This window comes from Micropterus salmoides, unplaced genomic scaffold (genome assembly GCF_014851395.1).
Source record: "Micropterus salmoides isolate LMB-PRFRI ecotype aquatic unplaced genomic scaffold, ASM1485139v1 Ms_hic_scaffold_17, whole genome shotgun sequence".
Taxonomy (NCBI): Eukaryota; Metazoa; Chordata; class Actinopteri; order Centrarchiformes; family Centrarchidae; genus Micropterus; species Micropterus salmoides.
In genome coordinates this window covers 29,814,518-29,837,945 of record NW_024040817.1, presented here as the reverse complement: position 1 = coordinate 29,837,945, position 23,428 = coordinate 29,814,518, and the positions used below count along the sequence as shown (strand labels likewise).

The 23,428-nt window shown below is 40.8% G+C and overlaps 2 protein-coding genes across 4 annotated transcripts; both read left to right on the top strand.

Moving 5' to 3' along the window:
• Positions 1-560: 560 nt before the first annotated feature.
• On the top strand, positions 561-17,838 carry pdik1l (PDLIM1 interacting kinase 1 like). Its single transcript, XM_038724772.1, has 3 exons — positions 561-705; positions 6,699-6,994; positions 12,721-17,838. The coding sequence occupies exons 2-3, from the start codon at positions 6,710-6,712 to the stop codon at positions 13,459-13,461; spliced, it is 1,026 nt and encodes a 341-aa protein (XP_038580700.1). The 5' UTR covers positions 561-705; positions 6,699-6,709; the 3' UTR covers positions 13,462-17,838.
• Positions 17,839-17,982: 144 nt separating this feature from the next.
• Positions 17,983-22,586, top strand: LOC119907149 (replication protein A 32 kDa subunit-like). 3 transcript variants are annotated; one of them, XM_038724774.1, is made up of 9 exons: positions 17,985-18,105; positions 18,192-18,244; positions 18,343-18,444; positions 19,286-19,402; positions 19,497-19,565; positions 19,679-19,786; positions 20,737-20,856; positions 21,856-21,953; positions 22,172-22,586. In XM_038724774.1, exons 1-9 carry the CDS (start codon positions 18,093-18,095, stop codon positions 22,251-22,253), a joined length of 762 nt encoding a protein of 253 aa, XP_038580702.1. In that variant the 5' UTR covers positions 17,985-18,092; the 3' UTR covers positions 22,254-22,586. The 3 variants fall into 3 exon arrangements, with proteins under 3 accessions (XP_038580704.1, XP_038580703.1, XP_038580702.1); XM_038724776.1 differs by lacking the exon at positions 19,286-19,402 and having other exon boundaries at positions 17,983-18,105; XM_038724775.1 differs by lacking the exon at positions 19,679-19,786 and having other exon boundaries at positions 17,983-18,105.
• Positions 22,587-23,428: the final 842 nt, after the last annotated feature.

The following is a 23,428-nucleotide window of genomic DNA, read 5'->3' as shown; positions in this document are numbered from 1 at the left end:
ACAAAAAATGTCAAATTATATGGTTCAGGACCACTGCATTGGACTGCATGGATTTGTGCAGGTGTTCATGTTATTGCATGACAGTTCAGTTTAAAGGGGAGGGCAGGGGGTGTCCGTATTTCACTGGCTGCCTACTGAAAGAAATGTGGGGAACTACGTAAAGCTTGCCAGATTTGGCCAAGGGTAAGGTCGGAAGTGCTGTGATTGTTCTTCAAAATATATTTTAAATTTGTCAGTGGCGATAAAGAAGTTATCAATGACATTGTTAAATTATTTGTGACTGTACACGAGTATAAGTACAGTATGATGAGCTAAATGCTGTTTTAAAGCAATGAGGATTTCTAATACTGACAATATTTGACATTATTTTTTAGGGTAAAGCTATGGCCCTTATTTCCAGATAATGAATGTCGACACATTCTGAAAATATTAGTATGTGTGTGAGTATTATGGGTCTTCAAATTCTGCACCAGTTAACACGCTTTCTATTGTTCTTTACAAATGGGAGTTTATTTTGAAATGTGCAGACGGAAGTCGTGTCGTCCTGACCACCTCTGCGCTGCACTGCGCGGCAGCTGCACGCTCTCACATCCAGTGTTTGACAAAACCTCCTTGGTTTGACTGTGCGAGCAGAACGTGCGCGGCGGTAATGGCTGCCAGGGAGAGTGAAGAAGACAACAAATGAACGCGAGAAACGATTCAAAGGTGAGACTGAAAAAATGACAACTTGCAGCGTAACATCTGCAGCCTCTTCTACATTAAGAGTATTGTCTTGTCTTCTCTGGCTACTTGTCTCTTTGGCTCGCAGGTGTGTGTTTGTTTTGAGGAATCTGGTTGAATTTCTGGATGGCACAGTCACACACACACACACACACACACACACACAGGGACAATAAACTGTCAATACCCGAGGCTTAACATACACGCCTACTGCAAGCCCCAACGTTAGTGAAATTTAAGAGCAATGGACTTGTTTTAGGTTTGAATTATATAAGATAGACAGAGACAGATGCCGAGTGTGCTGGTGAGAGCTGGACTCTTTGTTAGCTGGTGTTAACGTGATTAGCTAACGTTAGCTAACCAACAACATCGTTAGCTGACGGTGGCCAGGCCACATAGCTGTTAGCCTGTTAGCCAATCAGCCAAGTGGATATCTAATTAGCCCGTTAGCATGCTGGCTATCATTTTTTCTGTCGTGGAGACAGCTCTTCGCTTCTGACTTTTTGGGGACGTTTATCATCTTCAAACTGTGACAAGTGTTTTTACATTAAGTTAGTTTCATGGATTGTCCGCTGAATAGCCCTGTATTGCAGGTGTTGGGAGTGAGTTTGAACACTGTCAGTGTATCGTCCAGTCGTTTCGAGTATGGTAGGCAGCAATTTGAGTTTTGTAGCAGTGCTAACTTGTGTTTTGCTTATAGTTTCTTATTGTAAACGGTTAAATAGTATAGATAATGAAACTTCAATAAACAAATGAGGACTGTCGTCACTAATTGGACATAATTCAATGTAGCCAGCAGAACACATGCCACATTGAATTGGCCTAAATAGCACTTATATATTCAATTAGTCAAGCAACAAAAATGAATCAACAATCAAGACATTTATCAAACATTAATCTCGTAACATTAGTTAGTTAGTTTCCTGCTTGTCAAATATAAAAAATGAGCTGCTGTTCTATAGGAATAGAATGTCTTTGGATTTTGGACTATTGGTTGGGCAAAAAAACTATTTAAAATGGTCACCCTGCACTTGTACTCTTTACAGAGTACTTAAGTATATTTTATCTCATTGCTTAATAAAATACTTGATAATGAAAACTATCAGTAGCTGCAGCCCTACTGCTATTTTCTATATCAGGAAGGATGAGTGAAGTCATTTGGCAGGGTGGAAATCTGCCAAAGTGTCTGGTAGATGACAAAAATCCACTGGCCAAACATATTTACCGGCCAAAATAATAAATTGTCTTTTGTGTCACAGATGCATTTGTTTCTGTCCTTTTAATTGAGATAATAAGGAATTGTGTCAAATGTAAACTTAAATCACCCTCTTCTGGCCTCCTGCAACGATCCATTTGTGAAAAGCCATTGCCGACATGCAGTGGCATGCCGCTGGTTCCTGTACAGCCGGGCTGCTATGTGAAAGCACACATGATTGCGGGATTAAAGCCTTTTCACACGTGATAAAGCTGCAAACTTTTGTTCACTATGAATAAGCGAATGCGACATAAATGCGGCTATTCTTTCCGCGCTGATCTTCTTATGAAAGCAGCTACACTCTCCTCTCTCGACTCCTGTCCACTAACGCCCACCCATTACAAATCTACTCCAATCAAACACAAGTAACATGAAAAGAACAAACAACAACCAATGAACCCCCCTAATCCATGTGTTACACGATTTTTAGATACCTTGGTACATTGGGACCAATTTAAGTGCGACACACAACCAACAAGGATGCCAGTGTGCTGCTAACTTCGTCAAATTGAAATTATATGCCGATTACCTGCCAATGTAGCCTCTGACATTTGGCCGCCAAATGGAAAGTCCACATTCATTTGGCGGGTGTTAATTTCCATCCCTGTCTTCTGGTGAGCATATGCCTTTATCCTTTGCAGTGCATGCTTTCAGTGGGGTAGCAATTTCTGAGAGGCATCACAAGTTGGTGACGTGCATATGCAGAAACATTGTCATACAGCTCAACAAGGTTGCATAATATCCCTGTAACAGGGTGCTCCGATCGATCGGTCACCGATCGTAATCGGCAGCTAAAATGATTTCACTACGCGGTCTGAGCAGTTTTCAAAGCTAGCTAGCACTGTAGTGCTTTTCAGACAGGAACCGATTGATGCTCCCAGTTAATCATTTACAATGAGAGTTGAACAGCAGTCAGACAAGCAGAGCAACAAGCAGCAGCGATCATGTGAAACTTTCACGGTCCTGCTCATCTCTAACACACACTGACAGCTACCAGAGTTTAATTGTCTTGACCCACAGTTCATCAGGCAGAGAGAGAGACTGATCCTTCAGCGTGAGTTTCCTGATGTAAAGAGAGGCTCCCCTCAATCAGCTCTGACAGTTTTAGTTTCAGTATTTTAATTAAAATATTTTATACTGTGTAAATAACACTTGTACTGTGCATCTCGCTGTATTTACTTCCAGTCTGGTTTCCGCCGCCACAGTCTAATACTAGGGATGAAACGGTATGAAAATTTCATATCACGTATATGACCAAAATGATCAGTATTATCACGGTATTGTAAAAATGTGCCAAGAAATCTTAGAATGTACTGATACACAAGTTTTATAATGAAAACTACAAATACAGTTGCCATTTTGTTTGCATAAAAAATAAAACAGCAAATACCTTTTGTAAACATGAAAATCATCTAAGTGTGCATTATCAAGATTTTATATTATATATGTAATACAATGACCCCGTGCACAATTACATGAAAACAATTCAACAAGTCTTTAGAAGACAGTGATAGCATTCTGCGCGTGCGCGCCTGCTTCTGGGAGACGCTGGACAGTGTTTGCCCTGAGATTATAACAGTGCGGTTAACCTTACCCGGTTATCACGGTAATTAAAATGTGTACGGTAATAATAACCATCGGGAATTATACCATGGTTTACCGTTAAACCGGTAATTGTTTCATCCCTACTTTCCCCTACTACAGTGTAGGGGAATGGCCAGTAGATGTGTGTTTTCAGTCGTTTCAATATGGATGGAGATCAGCTCTGATACGCAGCTAAAATGCTGCTGTGGATGGAGATCATATTCGTTACAAAACTGTTAAAAAACTCCCCTCAGGTCAACCCTCCTGTTTTCCCCAGGATTATCCCTTATTTTTCCATTCTCACGTGGTATCCTCCCGTTTAAATGTTTTAACCTTAATAAAATCAAATAAAACCTGCTGGCCGTATTAAAGTAAAGTGTTACTCTCTCCTCTAAAGGTAAAGCCGGTGGCAGTAGTCCCATGTAAAAGATGTAGTGTGCTTCTTGCACAAGGATTGAATAGATGAAAACAACCCACTGACAACATTAGGCCTATACTAGTGGTAAACTAGGCTATATGAAATTATAATGAATATAGTAACTGTAAGTAATAACAATATACTAATAGTATAATAGGGAATTAACATTTTCAAATCTCATTGACGGTTATGACTCCTCTCTGTAACCCATCTCATTGATGATAGCTGACTCCTCTGTAGCCCACTCTCCCTCTCTCTGATCCTCTCTCTACCACCTAAAGCCTGCCTGAGCTTTCCAGAACAAAAAGCGGCTACTTCAGAGTTTATCATCGGCTCATGATGTCTGTGCTCCTTTATCTCCTAAATATTGTGGCTACAGCCTTTTTTGTTGCAGTTTTTATAGTTGAAGTAAATTTATAAATGCTGTTTGCTCTGTTTTTGTAGTTTATTCCACTGGAAAGCTATTTGTGAAGCTATAAGATGTTCGCAGTAACCAGGCAAAGGCTGCTATGGTTTAAGTCTCTTACACAGAGGGAGTGAAATTAGTTACCCATGTTTCCTGGCAATAAAATTAACAGTTGTCATTTCATGATACTTTATCTGTTAATTTTAATACCTAATAAATTATTTTAGAACTAATTAAATAAATATACAGTATACTATATAATGCTACATGATAAATAAAAGGCTTCAAATAGGCCTAGTGATCGTTATTGGCCGATACTGCTTTCAGCAATCGGTGATTGGCACCTCTAGATACCAATGTGTGAAACTGTCAGTTCAACACAGCGGACATTTTTGTTGCTCTAATATGAGTTGCGTTTAGTTTTCTTTTGTGTCAGGTATTATGTATAGTGATCTTCCACTATAATCTCACTTGATCTGGGGATATACCAAATATGCTGCATAATATATTCCACTGGAAAATATACAATGTGGCTTGCTAACAAGTCAGGGCTCAACAATAACGGTGGCCCAATGGGGGCCAGTAAAAAGTAAGGTCGGGACAGTTGGGCCAGTGCAAAAACATTAGTATTTAAAAAAAATAAATTCGAAACTCAACGTCCTGCAGTTGCTTTGCAGCTCATGGTGCGCACCAATCTAGATTTGTAGTTATGTGATGAATGGTTGTCGAATGTTACTTCTCTAATCTCAATCAAGCAGCAACCTCTGGGTCTGAAAGTAAAACCATGCAGACAGAACTTAAACCTGCATTCTCTCTAATGGCCAGCAGGGGGCTATTAAACATGTAAACAGTAAAACATAACTTATAAGTCTTTGATTTTGTTGTAACACTGATAAATAACTTTTGGAAGGATGGCCAATAAAACTTGTCTTCGGCCCAGTAAGTTTCAAACCTACTGGCCCGGTGGGGCCAGTTGCAAAAAAGTGTAACGTTGAGCCCTGCAAGTGATGCCCAAAGCTGTGCCCAGGACATGGTGCCCATATGGAGTCAGTTTCTGACAGTCTGGTCAGAAACATACACACCAGTAGCCCACTGGAAGTCATTTTTAGGGCTCTGGCAGGGCTGCTTCTGTTCCTCCACGAACATAGGCCCTGCTGCTGTTAAGACCCTTTTATGTTCCTGTCCAGCTCTCCTCTTGTCTCCTCCATGCTCTTGAAACTGTGCTGGGAGACACAGCAAACCTTGTTGTGATGGCACGTATTGATGTGCCATTCTGGTGGAGCTGGTCTACCTGTGCAACCTGAGTGGGCTGCAGGTACCGCCTCATGCTGCCAGTAGTGACAAGAACACTAGCAAAACACAAAACCAGAGAACAATCAGTCAGGAAGGATAAGGAGAGAGCAATTATCTGTGGCCAACACCTGTAAAACCATTCCCTTTTTGGGGGTTGTCTTGCTGTTGTCTGTGAGTAAAGTCAGCTGATTGCTGCTGTGCCACAAGTGCTGAATTGATATGATGAAACACAGTGATCGATCGGTGACAAGTGATGTGAATTGCAAATAAAACTGTACAGTAGTGTTAAAGGATATTAGAAGATGAAACTAACGAAAAGCTAAGCTTGTGGTGATAAACTTACGGCAGTGATGAACGTGCCTGGGATCGCAGCCGAAGGTGGAGTGGCTGTTCAAATCACCATGGACTAGGTGCCGGAAGTCACGTAAAGAAACAGAGGCGTGCCTTCTCATTCTTTCAGGTGCGTTTTTGGCAGCAAGCAAAACCATACAAATAGTGTCCTGCATTCCTTTTTGAGCGTAGGTTGTGCACGTCTCCAGTTGGTGGTGGTATGCAGTTGGTTTGCCAACCACCATTAAACGCAAAAGAAGGAGGTCAGCAGCAGACTTACAAAAGGGAGATTTATGGCGGGATGTTTACAATAAAACTCCTGGAGCTAGTCCGCAATTACCGAGATTGTGGTGTCTCATTAAAATCACAACCTCTGAGAGTGTCGCTATGGCTTGTTTACGATGTGCAAGTTCGAGGTTGTCGAGGAAGATAATCTGGTGTTGGCGAGGGATGATCCGACCCTGATCTGCCCCCTAGTCGATTCACGTTTAATCCTCCAGGTACACGCAAAGTACGCAGGCAAGTAAGTGGACAATGCCGTTTGCGTTGCCAACGCCTGTATGTTGGGGGCTCTACGCTTCCTCAGTCAAGAGTCTTCATCAACCAGGTACATAGCATGAGATGACATGGAAAGTAAACTAAGCAGAAGTATATAACCTATAGAAAACTAATCCCATGTTCTTTGTCCACAGTGAGGACTAGGATGGTAAGCAGCCAACCGAAGTACGAGCTGATCCAGGAGGTGGGGCGTGGCAGTTACGGCGTGGTCTATGAGGCAGTAGTGAAGCGCACAGGGGCCCGGGTGGCGGTGAAGAAGATCCGCTGCCATTCTCCAGAGAATGTGGAGCTGGCCCTGCGGGAGTTCTGGGCCCTCAGCAGCATCCAAAGCCAGCACCCAAATGTCATCCACTTGGAGGAGTGTATCCTGCAGCGGGACCAACTGGCCCAGAGGATGAACCACGGCTCCAGCTCCCCGCTCTACCTGGAGGTGAGGACACAGAATTCATGGGAACAGGGTTCGGGGGCAATACACTGTAGTTTAACAGTAACTCTGCATTGATGCCGTGTTCATGTCAAACAGTAAAGGTGGCAGACACGAGCTTTCAAATACTGTCATTAACACCATTCAGGCTGTAACTGGATCTTGATCACTTCATATTTAAGGTCAGACACGCACTTGCTGAATGTTTGATTTGTTTACTTCAGTTTCAGTGGTACATAACGGGTAACTATTTTAATATTTATGCAAACAAAATGGCAATTGTGTTTAGTTTTCAATATAAAACTTGTTGAAATGGTTTCAGTGTGTGTATCGCTACATTTTGATCTTTTTCGGCACATTTTTACAATACCGTGATAATACTGATAATGGTGATAATTTTGGTTACTATTATCGTGATATGAAATTTTCATATAGTTTCATCCCTAAAATACATGTTGCTCCATATCAGTAGCAGTATGGCTGGCTACTGGCTAGTCAGTTGCTGTTAACATTACTACTCATAAGTAAAAACATTGGCGAATAAAATAATTGAGGTCAGCCGCCAGTGACAGGTTGCTGAAGTAGACCTTTTTCACTACAAACTCTCACAACAAACCGTCACATACAGTGGTTACCCACAAGGCCACCTTTCTTAAAGGGGGAGGCTCAGCCTGTAACACATAGGTGCAGTTACGGGGTGTGCTAACCTAAATTGTTAAATCTTTAAATAGTTACGTGTTTGTTCACATTGGTAGATGGAGAGGGGCGGTGGAGGAAGTACTCAGATCTTTTACTTCAGTGAAAGTTCACCACACTGTAAAAATACTCATTTACAAGTTACTTAAGTAAAACTTTGCAAGTATAATCAGGGAAAAAAATTCTTAAATGTACTCAATGCAGAACATCCCACTCCATCACCCAGAGCTGCTTTGATGCCATAATTTGCCGCACCGCCTTTCTGAGCACACAGTGAACTGGAGTAGATCCAGGAATTAGCCCCCTTATGTACTGAGTCGAAAATCTATTTTAAACTGAATCAAGACCCCAAGAATCGAAATCACACCCCCGTCACCCCGCCGCTACTGTTGGCACATAAAAACATGATCATTCTCAGGCAAGGTATGAATCTAGTTAATACAACCTGTGGACCAGTGGAGACACCAGGCAGACGCAAGACACAATAATATTTTTACATATAGATATTTTTACCACATTTGTTACTTTACTACCAACGGACCTATTGTCTGTTGCGTGTTTTTACTTAATCATTTAATGATTCTGAACAAATGCAGTTAAGTTAACAAAATGAGTTATTAAAGGTTTTGTTTCACATGTTTGGAAAAGGTTTGTTTGAGGGGAAACATATGGGGGGAATATGCTGTAATTACACATAGATATGAATTCATCTTTGGTCACACTACCAAACTTCAATCCAATTCAAGGGTCTGTGTCCTGCGGGTTTGTTTTCTTTTTGAGAAATGTATAGTGCAAACATGCATAGATACAGCTCAGTTATTGTCATGGAGGATCACCCAGACTGTCGAGTACTGGAGGATTACAGTGAGCAGAAAAGTCCGGTGTGGATACAAGATAAGTGGTGTAACAGCTTCCAAAATGAAACTAAACCAAATCATGGCTCCTGCAGCTGTCTAGACTGCCGACATAAACTTTAGGAAAACTCTGAATAGACTGTACTTTAGTGAGTACAAGCATCGCTGTGACATCTGATCATTACCATGTGGCTGCATCACAGATGCAATAATTGTGGCTCTTGGGGATCAATTGCACTTGACAGCATACATTTTTGATACACTACTGTACAGTACTGTGTACATTTGTCCCCAATTAATTGATTTGTTTGGTCAAACGTCAGAAAATTGTAAATAATGTCTGATTGATTCACAAAGCTGATATTCTCAAATGTCTTGTCTTGTTCCCAACTCAAAGTATTCAGTCAGAGGAGTAAAGAAACCAGAATATAATCACAATGAAGCAGCTAGAATCAGAGAATTTTGACCTTTTACTCAAACCGATTGACTGTCAAAATATTTATTTAATAGTTGTTTAATCGTTGCAGCTCTACAGTTTATTAACAAGAATTGCAAAGTTTGAACAAGTCTTTTGCAATTAGTGAAAGTAAACCTCAAACCTTAGCTTCAGCCAGGAGAGGAATCCAGCTTGACCCACTGTAATGAAACATTTTAGCAGTTGTTGGTTGACCACATGTTGCTGTCTTAAAATAGACTTGCACTATAATTTCTGTAATGAGTTGGAAGCCTGTTGCGAATTACAAAGCGTTTCATAATATCCCCTGACATATCCTAGATTATAAGAGGAATGTTTATTTTTCCATCCACTACCAACCACTGTTGACAAATTGTTGTCACGTTGTTGTTGGCAAAGATGACACATTTTTCTGGTCGCACTGCAGGCATAAAATGTAAAACGTGTTAAGGTCAGTGATTTTTCTTTTTCTTCCAGTATTGCGAAGTGAGTCATCAGCAAGCTAGTTGTGTCTTGTTTAAGATCATCTTATAGTTAATATTGTCAAATATTACAATTATGGAGACAGAATATCAGCACAAACATTGGCACGTGGAATAAAAAGCAACTAGTTCAACGCTGGTTTACATTCCTGTCTGTTGCTGCTGATGTGCATTAGCAGAAGAGCCAGAAGTTTCTGGTTGGATCTGTGTTGTCTCTGGCCTCAATGCCCCCACAATCACATGAACGTGTTGTCAGGTGGGGGTTGGGGGCTCGGGGCTCCCAACCTGTCTGCAGCCTGTCATGTCACAGTCCCTCCCTGCTGTCTGACGGCGGGCACACAAGCACTCTGCCGGTGCCTGATTATAGTCTCTCAGCGGCACGCAGGGCTATTGTCAGACCGTTCATTCAGGTTTCTGCAGCGCTAGCATTGGACACTTTCCCAGAATCCCTTTATTCCAGTTCTTTTTTTTTTTTTTTTTTTTCCTTTTTATTGCTCTGTAATGTTCCAGTTCGTGCTTACAGAAGAACACACGATAATAGGGCAGAATTATCTGACTGTGGGGTAATTTGCATCTATTGTTTTTGGGTAGTGGATTCTTTGGCTAGTAGCATGTCAGACAATTGGCAGTCATTTGTTTACACCAGAGTTTCCGTCAGGAATTACCTGACTTTACTACACATATTCAGAGCATTTGTTACTTGTAAAGCAGTTTGCACTAAAAGCTTTAATGCCACTAAATACTATTAAAATATATATATAGGTCTCTGTGAAAAGTGGCTATTAGTTGTATAAAACAGCACTGCAAGGAAATCATTGGTGAAGTTAATGGTACAGAGCTTACATGCGGTTTGTAAAACGGATATTTCACGCTGCTTTGCAAATAGTCTATTGCGCGGCAAGTCCGGCAACTTGAGTCAAGAAGCCGGACCACATGATATTCAAGTCGGCTGCTAGCCTAAAAGAAAAGGAAGAACGAAGAACGAGGGAGGTAAGCATTCTTTAGAAAGCTGTACCTAAGTATATGCTGTTATTGTGAGTTTGTCAGTCTAAGATGCAAAGAACATTTAACTACAAGAAAGAAAAGTGCTGGTGCTGACCGGGAGGCCACTACTGCCAGTGATGCATGCACCGGTCTGGAGAGAGGGGCGTTGAGCAATGTGTTTTATGTTTTGTAAAAACACTGAATAGGTGGGAGTTGCTTTATTTATTTATTTATTTTTTGCCAGTGTTGTTAAGACTACTCCATGCTGCTCTTAAGAATATGCTATTAAAAATCTATAGCCTATACTATGTAGCATCATCTGATTTGAGAGGCAGCAGTGTTTTCAGTTTGGTTGATTGTTGACTTCTAAGGCTAATTATTGTTCCAGTGAAGGATTTCTAAAATGAGCTGGCTGAAGAGGTTGTCCGCCATTTTTTAGGAAGGGGGCAGGGTAGAGAAATTAATATTGTAACATACTTTTAAGTAGTACTCTTTAAAGGAGTAAAATAACTTGTTCAAGTTACTCAGGAATTGTAATAACGCTGCATACCAACTGCACACGCTTTCTCTGGTGCTTCGTTTTCAACTCACATTTGAACTGCATTCATTGACAAAAATTCTTTGCGTCAATGCTTTATTTATTCTGTTTAACTATATAGAACACTGATTCGCACGGACATTTATTATTATGTTGTGTGAACACAACATGATTTATGATGGTGCTGTTTGCAAAGTGGAGGAAGAGAGAAAATAGCGAGGGACGAAAAAGAAAGTGTCCAAAATATGGGATTATTTCAAGCTAAAAGAAAACAACAACTCAATGTCACAGTCTGTCCACTGTAAAACAAAAATAATGTATCTTACCGCAACAGCACAACGGCACCCGGTCTAGCATCAAGTCCACGGACATGATAACAGTGACTTTAGCATTTAACTTAAATCATGATTGATTGTTGAGTTGAAGGCTACCAAAAGTAAATTGCAATCCTCAGCTGAAAATGTGCACACGTGCATTTGTTGTTCTCGGCCTGGTGTGGCCGTGAGTCAACTTTTACATAGCTGATCCCGGTACCGGGGTGCTTACGATGAATCAGTGAAATAATCTATAGAATACTCGACTACTAAAAGCATCGTTTGCTGCAGCCCGTAGTTACATGTCAGCACCTTGCAATTGCCTTCTCTTATTCTTCAACTGACATTTCAACTCATAAGGTGCTTTCAGACAGTGATTGGTTGCTGCTGCTTCCAAAGTTTTCAGTGTAAACACAGCAGCAGTAAGAAGAGGGCGGTCAGCTGCCTGATGAGATTATACTAGGTGGATAGCAGTAGCCGCTGGTGTACAGGCTGTCAGGATCGAAGCTATGCATGAGCCGTGGCGGTGGAGTTGCACCCTGCTGTCGCCGATTTAAGAACTTGGATGGTGCAAGGCAGCAGCTGCAGCGGCAACACACCTGAACTCTGAATGCGCCTTTGCTCTTCAGTTGAGAATTATCTGCTATGTACACTCGGCACATCAACTGGCAGTTCCACTGCTTTCATCACTTACTATTTAACGAAGTTCATCACTGAAGCTGATACACCCAGCTGAATTTATTACCTAAAATAATCCTCAACTCCTTTTTTAGCACTATTTCTTCTCACTAATTGTATTTCAACTTCTTGAATTATTTTAACTTTAAAATTTCCCAAATGAATTTTTTTAGCTGCAAGCACACTGAACTGTTCTTGAGAAAATGTTTATAGTCTACACTGTTCTTTAACAGACCTGTAGCTTTTCTGCGTTTAATACAAAACCGCATCCTCTCACGTTGCTTTGACTTGAGCTGTTTCCCCATGTATCTATAATCATGTAAGATAGACCAGACCTAAGTGGTGTAATCATTTTGGTTCTGCTTTTTGCAGCATTGCCCAAGGACTAACTTTCCTAAAACCTCGCAGCTAACCCTCTTAAGTGTATTTGTGTATTACTGTCAGTTCTTTTGGAGAGGCCAACAAAGCCGCAGTATACGGTTCAAGGTTGGTTAGGTTTAATAAAATCTAAGACAAGCATGATGTGAAGTAAATTTCCTATATTTCAGTTGTAGTGGTAATATTTCAGGAAGGTTTGACAAATATCATGATAATGCTGTTTACCATGCTAAGCAAAAAAATCTGATTCGGCACATCCCAACTTGTGCAGCATGCAGAGGCTAACTGTCCCTCAGCCATCACCAGTGGACTCATGTTGACCATGATTTTTCTTTTTCTGTGTTTCTGCTGTAGCTGGTGGAGACATCTTTAAAAGGCGAGATCACATTTGACCCGTGCTGTGCCTACTACTTGTGGTTCGTCACAGACTTCTGTGACGGGGGTGACATGAATGCCTACCTGCTGTCCCGCAAGCCTAGCCGCAAGACCAACACCAGCTTCATGCTGCAGCTGGGCAGCGCTCTGGCCTTCCTGCACCGCAATCAGATCATACACCGCGACCTCAAACCAGACAACATCCTCATCTCCCAGGCCTGCACGCCAGCCGGTTCATCCGAGCCCACCCTCAAAGTGGCCGACTTCGGCCTGAGCAAGGTCTGCTCCACCTCTGGGCTCAACCCTGAAGAGCCAGCCAGCGTCAACAAGTGCTTCCTGTCCACAGCTTGCGGAACAGACTTTTACATGGCCCCCGAGGTCTGGGAGGGCCACTACACGGCCAAGGCGGACATCTTCGCCCTGGGAGTGATTATCTGGGCCATGGTGGAGCGCATCACCTTTGTGGATGTGGAGACTCAGAAGGAGCTGCTGGGGAGCTATGTGCAGCAGGGCTCAGAGATTGTACCCTTAGGGGAGGCCCTGTTAGAGAACCCAAAGATGGAGCTGCTGATCCCCGCCAGAAAAAAGAGCATGAACAGCCACATGAAGCAGCTGATCAGGGAGATGTTGTCGGCCAACCCTCAGGAACGGCCCGACGCCTTTGAACTAGAGCTAAGACTTGTCCGAATCGCCTGCAGAGAGCTGGACTGGGACACGTGATGGATGAGCAAACGGCACTACAGACTCAAGCACATGTACACATCTCATCAGCTACTGTTAACCTAGATGGTCACATAATAGGGGATTATTGTGTTTTAACTAGGGAACAATAATTAGAATAGTCATTGTTTTTATCATGGCTTAAACTTCATCCACTGTCCAAGCACATACTGTCCTCTACTAGCTCTGTCTTTATATTGAAGGAGGGAGGTGTGACACCCACACTGCTGCTGCTCCAAACTGCAGCTTAGTCTCAGGCTAATCACATCACAGCTTCCACTTCCTCCTTACAGAATCACTCAAGCGTGATGGAAGAGCAAAATGATCCCAAAAGTGAATTCAATTAGAAGTGAATGTCAAAATGTGACAGTGAAGCAGTTTGTCTACAAATACCATCGTGGACTCGGTGCTAATTGTTACTAAATGCAATATGAGACATTATCCTGTGACCAGTACAGCGTACATTTATCCAAAGGGCCGATATTAAAACAGTCACCTCAAAGTGTGGAATGTTTTGAGGCCATTTGTGGCTTTGACAGAACCTGACCTACAAACTGACTTTAGCCTGGTACATAACCACCAGCATTAGTATTTACATCAAGATTCTGTTTTGGCATCAAATGCAGAAATGCCCTGAATGCTCAGGTAATAAAAACATACAACTGGTGATATTTGTAGACAAACATGTACATGTTGGTTTTGCTCAGTAGTCTTGGAGGAGGAAAATACCAAACTTTGGTGCTTGAAGATAACTTTATTTTCTTCTGAAGGCTGCTTTGTTGGTTGTCTGAGTGGGGAACATTTTATCAGTAAGGGGCCAGCCAGCAGGTGCTTGTGGTTGGTGTTTTCTGTTTTCACCCCATTACAGACTTAGAGATCCCACACACACCCCTAACCAGTATATCAGAATGTAAAACAATCAAGACAGGTCACCTTTTATTGATAGAGCCTTAAACACAAAACTGTTTTAATTAAGTGCTCCACATGGAGAGAAAAATCTAATTTTCTGTATTGCAACTTGAGTCTTATTTTCATGGTTTTAGCCATCATTCCTGTTGGTTATAACATTGTACCAAGTTAATTTAGCGTTTGCTAAACACTGCCCAGCTTAGTTACTATTGATAGCCCTGTCTAGCTCTCCGTTCTAGCATGATTGGAATGCAGTTTACAGGTTAACTGTGTCAGGTTTACTACTCAGATGTAATGGTCATTTTTGAAACATTTAACCCTTCTCCTTTTTCAGGCCCTAAATGTCAGAAACAGCTCTTTATTTTGCTGGCTGAAGTGACTGCTGTCACTGTCAGATGTTATTAGCTGTAACTAGCTAATGTTCTCTAATCTAACATACCTGTAAGTCCACATAATGATGTACTTAACTAACAGGGATGGGCACTTCGGCTGTAAATGCTGTGGAAAGTGGCATTTGTCCATTAAATGTAACATAAATTAAACATGACTAGGTCAAAACCTGGGCTGTGTATGGTCGTGTTAAATTGTGACCCAATTGAATTAGTATGCAAGAACATCAGAATATCCCGTTCTTGGTATGTGACAGATTTGTAAGGAGCAACAGTTAGTGAGTAGAAGGCCTGTAAAAAGGTAATTGAGGACTGTTGGCGCTTGTTCATTTTGAATTGAACTTAATCACTTAGTAAGTCAGGGGGACAGGCTTCCGTGTCGTGTCGCTGTGTTCCCCAAACTCTGCAATTATTTTGGTGAGGACAATGTTATCATAGCCAATAAGAATAATGTCTAAAACTATGAAAGTCAAACCCAACTTGTAATAAACCAAAATTATCCTTTAATAAGAAAATCCAACCAGCTGAGCACACAATAAATAAACCAGGCTGGCCTACATTCAAAAGATTTGGTGGAGTGACTCCCTCACACATGGCAAACAAATTAATCTTGACAGAAATCCCTATGTTGCCTACACATAGATTTAATTATCTGAAGGGTGAGCTGCCTGTATTACAAGAGCAGTGACATGAATATTCACATCTGAGAGACCTGAATGAGTAAAAGGGGTGAGGGATTCAGTGAATCTCACTGAAAGCACTTTTATTTAGTTGTTTATATTTATTCCTGATAACTACCTACTGCATTATATCAAGGAGCTCTGCGAGGCTGGATTCAGTGTGATAACTGCGTTGGTATTTGTTTACCAGGCGAGCACAATGTCATCCAACAGTCTTCTTATGCATGCAGTGCCTCTCACCTTCAGGGAAGAAGCGAGAGAAGACACCAGCACACACAATCCTCCATGAGCCAGAGGATCCGTGCTTTTTTTTTTTTTTTTTTGATACATAATACTGTTGTGTTTAACTTGATCTCCCCTCACTGTGTCACTGCTCCTCATTTCCTTTGGCTCTGGATCTTACAGTAATCCCTTTCTTCATGCTACCGACAGGCTAATTCTAAGCCTATTAAGTTGTTGCAACACTTGGCAGAGGATCATGCTCGGGACCCCTTTTGCCTTTCAGGTCATACATAATTTGTGCACTTTTAGAGGAACCTATAAAACCAAACAATCCTGGCTTTTTCATTGCTCTCAAACTGGCAGAAAATCAATTTCCTCTTACTTGTTGCCAATATTTATCTTCTAGATGGCCTTTAATTCTCCCCTTAGCTATAATAGTTTTTTTTCCTGTCATAATGCAATTGAGATTTGCCTTATTTCTGAAATTTGCCGTTTTCTTTTTGACACTAGAGTGGCCTCAGTGATACTGCACTTAAACACAGAATTGGCAGAAGTTGTGCTTGAGATGCACCACGTTTCTCCGGCTCTCAGCGTGATGCTTTGGTATGAATAGCAATACCACGAATCTGTATTAAAACGCCTGTCTGTACTGCAGGGCATCTATGCTGCTTTGGACATTGTTGCGTTGCTAGAAGAATGTGGCATTTGTGGCTTTGTATTCACGAGCATCAAAGTTTGGACTCAAAGTAGGTCACCCATATCCTCAGACCTCTAAGCAGAGCAAAGGATGATGGGTAGAGTCATTTCTCGACAGATTTCTTCCTTCAACCCTTCTAGACAAGAAGGGGAGGAGGAAGACACTTGGCTTCCTGTGAGGTTTGAGATGTTTGCCAAACAAATGCTAGGTCTGGGGAGAGATTAATAGATTTCAGCCCTTGATTTGTTGTATTAAATTCCTTTTGCACATGTGTAAATATTGTATAGGATCAACAGGGGATGAACAAGTTTGATGTACATTTGACTAGATGTGCTCTGTTTTTAGGAGCCTGACTTGTTTGACATGTAAATTACTGTGATGGATTCAATTTTACTTCAGCTCTTAATTCAGCTTCAGTTCACTTCAGTCATGGAAAAGATGTGATATACAATACTGTTGGTGTGCTAGTGATAATTGTATGTTTTTCATTGGCCTATTGTTTGTGATTTTGTGTAAGAAAAGCTGATATACAACGTGGGTCTTTTCTTTATTTGGAAATGGAGTTGGCTTCTTTGAAACCTTACCACTTTACTATCCCCGATCCAGGACCACCATACAATGTATAACCATACTGTAACAATACATAAGGTAACTCATCGGAAGGTTGGGGAGGGGGGTGCATGTTCAAATTTACAAAAAACATGACTAAGGTCTCTTTTATTTAATTACAATCAGTGAGAACCGCAGATGAACCGAATCACAGATGGTATAGGATTTCTGAGGATACTTCATTTGATCACTTATCCAGTAACGCACAAAATTCTCACTACCTGCTTAGAATTCATGTGTAGTATGGATTTAGGACAACTATAGTATCATTTCAAATCACTGATTTATACTAACTGCATTTAACTGTAATGATCCCCCCCCCCAGTCATGTTGCTGTAAAGTAGCTTCTGGCCACCAGTGGCAGCACAGAGCACACTGCTGCTGCGCTGTCTTTTTGTATTGACCGTCATTGAGGAGCCCTTTCTTGGTCTGGAGTAAGTGATATTTTGTTGTTACTTTGCACCTGTGTAGCCTCATTTTCCCACCTTACAGGTCACTAAGACGATTGCCTAACATTCAGTGATATCAGATTGACATCCTTAATGTTATGAGCTGCTCAGCGACTGATATATATACAAATTCTAGAAGATACTGATGCAGGACAGCAAGACCTAATGAGTCCTAGATCAGGGCTGCACTTACCACAAAAAAAGTCCTGTGTCTGATGAAGAACACAGTTGGAAACGTGTCAAAATAATAGGTCCAAACTCACCGCCAGGCAAAAGGTCAGCTCGCACTTTTGTATGAAAATTTTTTGCTCTTATGTCATTGTAAGATATTTTGAAGAGAAATTAAGTTTATCGAAAGTGGTGTGAACGCCTGTCAATCACCTGTTGAATTGATGGATTTTTAATAAAATGAAGTGAAATAATTGAATTTCTTTGAAGAAATCGAGCATGCTGACCATTTCTCCCTAGCCCCTTGTCTTTGGTCCTGCACTGCACCCCAGGTAATTGCTGTAATTAAATTCACCTGCTTGGACATAAATAAGCTGCCAGAAAAGTTGACTTTAGTCTCCTAGTGACTCTAGCCTGACTGTTGTTTATGTACTGGCCTCTGATGGTCTTAGTCTAACATTGAGGAATAGTAGCTGCCCATGCCACAGTTATTTGAAGATATTTTGTCATGTGGAACCAAGGTAAGTTAGCCTAACAAAAGAGCTTTGAACAATATCTTCTCTTTTTTTAAAATATCAATACGCTTTGTATCTTTTGGTTTCCACAGCTTGCAGTCAGTCCCCTGTTGGGGTGACCAGCCACAAAGCAGTGATATCAAAGGTGTGTCTTATCTTCTGTTGATGAGTGAAATACTGTGTAAAGGAAGGAAATGTGTTCATGTAGACTTAATCTATTCCTTCATCCTGATCTTGCCACAGAGGGCTGCTCTTCACATTTTGCCCTGCACAGTTTCTCAGCTGCTGTCAGCTTCTCAAGTCAGCAATGATACCTTTGCAGTCTGCAACTGGGAACTCAACCAGGTATGAGTATGAATGCCAACTGTAATCTAGAGAAGAGGGTTTCACTCTATATGACTGTACAGTGCTATTTAGTTGTGCACAGTCCTGAGGGATCGACATCACTTGGTCTCGAGTCTTGAATCTGGTGAATAGACATGACAAAGTGAAAAAGGACTCAACGTTAACATCAATGACTCGTGTCTTCAGTTGGATTTAGCCATGGAAGCTTGGAGGGACTTGATATCCAAAGATTAGCTAAGTCTGCAGCCATACTTGTGATTGTTATACAGCTGTGTTGTTGGCTAAATGCTAAAATCAGCAAGCTTAATGTGACAATGCTAACATGCCATTTAGCAAGTATTGAATTAGAATTTTTCCTCAAGGGTGGATGGATTATCTTGGCAAAGGAGAAGTGCTCACTGACACAGATTTTGATAGATTTGTGAACAATATTTGAGAGAAATAGGCCTTTTGTGTACATGAAGAGATTCTTAAATCTTTGAGTTCAACTCATGATGACTGGGGGCAAAAACAAAAGCGTTGCATTTATAATTTTGTTCAGTGTATTTCAAAACAATCTTGACCGCATACAACCATGTTGTGCAAGCAGGAAATTGGAAATTTCTGCTGGTGAAGATCATGTTATTTGATCGGAAGCTCTAGAACACCTGCTAAATGGCTCTTGAGGTAAGATTGTTTTGCCAAATGGTGTTTCTATGAACTAAAAGACTGACTGTCTTGCTTAAGAGTCGAAACACAAAGTTTATGATGTGACTTGGGAATACCAATTCTTCATTGGAATGTGGTCTGAGGATAACCACTTGTGCTGTGTTTTATTTGCTTGTGCTTCCTCTCTCTGCAGGTGTCCATAGTGGGCCTCCTCAGAGGATTTGCTCCCTTTGTGACTAACATCCAGTATTCTGTGGATGACATGACTGGTCCACCTTTGAATGTGAAGCAGTGGGTTAACGCCACAGAGGCCAGTAGCACCAACAGGCTCTGTTCAGAACTACAACTGGAAAGCAAATGAACTGTTTTGGTACATAAACGGCTTCAAATTCTGTTTCTCACAGGACTGTGCTCTGACGTTTGCGTCTCCTGGAGTATATGTAAAGGTTACTGGAACGCTGCGCAGTTTCAATGTAAGGAATACAAAGGGTTTAGAGATGATGGGATTTTAAGGTAACTTAGCTTTGAAGATCTTGCTTTTGTGATACTTGTGATCAATTTTGTGTGTGTGTGTGTGTTGCACAAGGGTCAAAGGTCATTGATGGCAATGAATATCTACTGTCTCAAAGACCCGAATGAGATCACATCCCACATGTTGGAAGTGGTACAAGCCCATATGCAGATTTTTCGAAAGGTACATGAGCTTGTGGAAGGTTCCGAACAGAAAACTGTAACAGAAATTCAAATCTTAGAAAAATATTTTGTCTGACCTTTTTGATACGAAAGAGTAGGGGAGAGCGGGGTGATTTGAGCCTGTGGGGAAGTTGAGCCACCCCGTGTTTCCCAGCAGTCATAGACAAAATTGGTCATGTAAATACACATTTTTGAAGAGTCATCCATTTTACTCACCCTGTGGTGGAGAGAGGCCCATGGAATAAGTGATGAGCACATTTAAGATAAAAGAACTGTATATGGTGTTTTGTCTTTTTTATTTTCAAGAAATCCTAATTCTTGTGTCTGAACAATTACAGACAGGTTTGAGAAAATCTTACACATGTGTTGGTGCTTAAGAAAGTTAAAATTTGAGGCTATAATGTTAGCATGACGTTACCCTTAAACTGCTGAAGACAGTTTTGAGCCAAAAGACCTGGGGGAAGCTGAGCCAGATATCTTACTGTAATTTTACGCATTCTTGTGCATCACCCATTATGTGACATTATGCAAATGGAAAACAGACTGGCTTCAACTCTTCTTGTGGATTTGGAGAATAGTGGGAGAGGTACAGAATGGAAAGTCCATACATGAATTGGCACAGGACATGACAATAAACAGCAACACTTCCTAAAATATATGTACATACTTTCATATTACTGTCATATCCACAAAGACACCAACTAAAAACTGGCTCAACTCACTCCCCCCTCCCCCCCCATTTAATGTTTTAGCTAGAAACTAACTTATAGAGCAAATTCAGACTGTGTGACACAGAATTCCTCCACTGAAACACAGAATCTGACATTTTCATGTACTACATAATTCATGTAATATTTTTGAAATGGCATTTCATTGGCCTGATTTAGGTTTCTTCTGGTTAGTAACATTTTTAATACTGCAAAAACGTGTGTGTATGTGTTGTTTATGCAGGCATTTGATGTCAATATGAATACCACTGCTTCCTCGCTGTCTGGAGGACTCCTTGGGCATAGTGGAGGTGGACATCCTGTAGACATCTTACCAAATGGTTTGTCCACTATCCAGGAACAGGTCTGTGGTTTTAATTGATCCAAATCAGACACATTTTCATATTCACCAGTAGGGTTGGGGTAGTTACTCAAAGGTAATGGATTACACATTACTAGTTAGAGGTGTGTGGGTTTTTTTTTTTGTTGTGTTTTTTTTTTTTTTTTTAAATAATGCAATTTTATTAGTAACTAGAATGTGATTACTGAAGTTACAGACAAAAGGAATCTGATTTCTGTCATGCGTTACTTTGTAATGCGTTACCCCCAACACTGCTCACCAGGAGTGGTATTTAGCCAAACAGATTTTGAGCTGCCGTGACAAAAACCCAAAGATCTGTTCAGTTTCTTGTGAATTTCTCTGAAGAAAAATTCAAGTTAATTTTGAACCTGGCTTTGTTTTGCGTAAATATGACCACTGTGGCTCTAAGGCTTGAGCTAACTTTGACCACTGGACTCGGGCAATTGTATAAAATGATTCACGTAAGAATCATGTTTCTTTGGAAAGCTGTAGGAGTGTTGCACAGCTTGCTCTAATATACATTATTTAGTTTGAGTCCTCTATTTTGCCATTTTGTTGAATCTCTACAACGGAGGTGGGAAGTACAAAGTTAGCATGGCCCTGAGAGTCACAGTGGCCACATTTATGGGCCACTTTAAAAAAATTTTAAACGTCTGTAAGCTGTGATAATGAGATATTGAAGTTTATGGTAAATTTCAGTGACAATAAGATAAAGTCAATGTTATATTAAGTTTCGTGTGGGGGGGATTTGTAGTAATGTCAGTGTCTTGTTTATAAAAAGATGGTTTTCATTTTAAAATTTTTTGTCAGTGGTGGCAGCAATAAGCTGCTGTAATTCATTGTTACTGCTGCCACCATGACAAATAAATAATTGCCGTTACACACAGTACTGTCAGGTGAATGGATTTTCCTTTTGTGGAAAGATTACACTTCATGCATTTAGTGAAATGCAACATGACAGCTCCACAGAGTTGGAAATTAAATTCTTGATTTTTGTTTAAGGTGTTGCACGTAATCAAAAGGTTCTCTGTCCGTGATGATGGCATCAGTTTCCAAGACCTGAAGACGCAGCTGGACTACTTAAGTACAAAAGACCTCAGGTACTGCTAGACCTCATCATACGTGTGGTACTGTATGTACATGTATGTAACTTTAGATGGAGGCGCTACAAAGGCTGTGTGTTTTTTAAAGACCCAGTCTATACTAATATTTTTTTAAATGTTGGGTGACAACCACTAGCAATGTCCAAATTAAGTTCTGCTAGTAAGTGACTCCACATACTGGCCATGTGGTTATGTAATTATTTTGTTATTTACAGAACCTCCTTGGCGTTTCTAATAAATGAAGGTCACGTCTTCTCTACCATTGATGAGCATCATTTCAAGTCATCAGAACCTTAACGGGCTACCTGGAGGCTAGTGAACATCAACATCGCAGCTGATCGTGCTACCCACATTTTTGGGGTGACAAATCTGAATTGTTTCGGTTAAATTTTGTTTTTATTTAAAACTTTAAACCTTGTATAATCATGATCAGACACATAAGGAAACTGTTACAGGGTTTATAGTGAATCTTTTGTGGCTTGTAAATAATTTCTACACTGATGTATTGCTCAGGCTTCATTATGTTTGACCATATATTTATATTTTTTTGTTTCTAAATTTGTGTGCTGAACTTGTGGGTGCCCTGCAAATGTCAGATTGCTGTATATAAAGAATTAAGTTTAAAATGCATCTCTGGCCTTTTTTATTTAACATACTTTTCATTAAGGACTACAGTCAATATGTTTACCTCTATGCAGTCCTCAGTTTCCCACAATTCAAAACCAAAAAGAAATTGGCAAAGATGGCAGCAAAGCCAAATAACAGCATGCCTTCGTTTTGACTTGTCCTGTGGCCTGCAGGCCTGTGGCTAGTACAAAGTCAGGTAACTGGCTTATCCAGGTACCTTCAGGAGTAACTTTGTGACGTTGGGTGAAACTTCCCGGTTAACCCTGCTCTTTGATAGGTGGATAAGTTTTACCTGGTCTGCTACCATGGCAATTTGCACTACATCTCTAAACTGCTCTGAGCAGATTATACTACACACATTTGTACTCTGTGTTAATGACAACTGAGGTTGGCTAATACAGACCTCTTGATCAAATGTTTTTAGGTTTCATCCTGACTTGTTCCACAAAGTTGGCAAAACAAATCTGTTATGAATTTAGCACCAAACCAGAATATTTGCATTGTAAGCAGTAGGGCTGCCAGTACACCCAATTGTCTGGGCTGCAGCCAGTCATGATGATTTATGATGATGATTTATTTGGGTAACATGTAATGCATTGTAGAAATATCTTTCTTTATTAATTTAAATGTGAGACAAAGCTACTTTATGCCCTGAGGACACCTAACCCCACGTCAAGCACTCCCACTTGCAGCATTGTGTTCACAGGTGTGTGTGTGAACTGAAGTTATGCAAGTGAAACTGACTTACATATCATCGTAGCAAGGCCTGGCTGCCTGTGCTGAACAAGTCTGGGCAGTTCACGGGAACAGTGTGATAGTAGATGGAATGAAGGTATCAAATAATA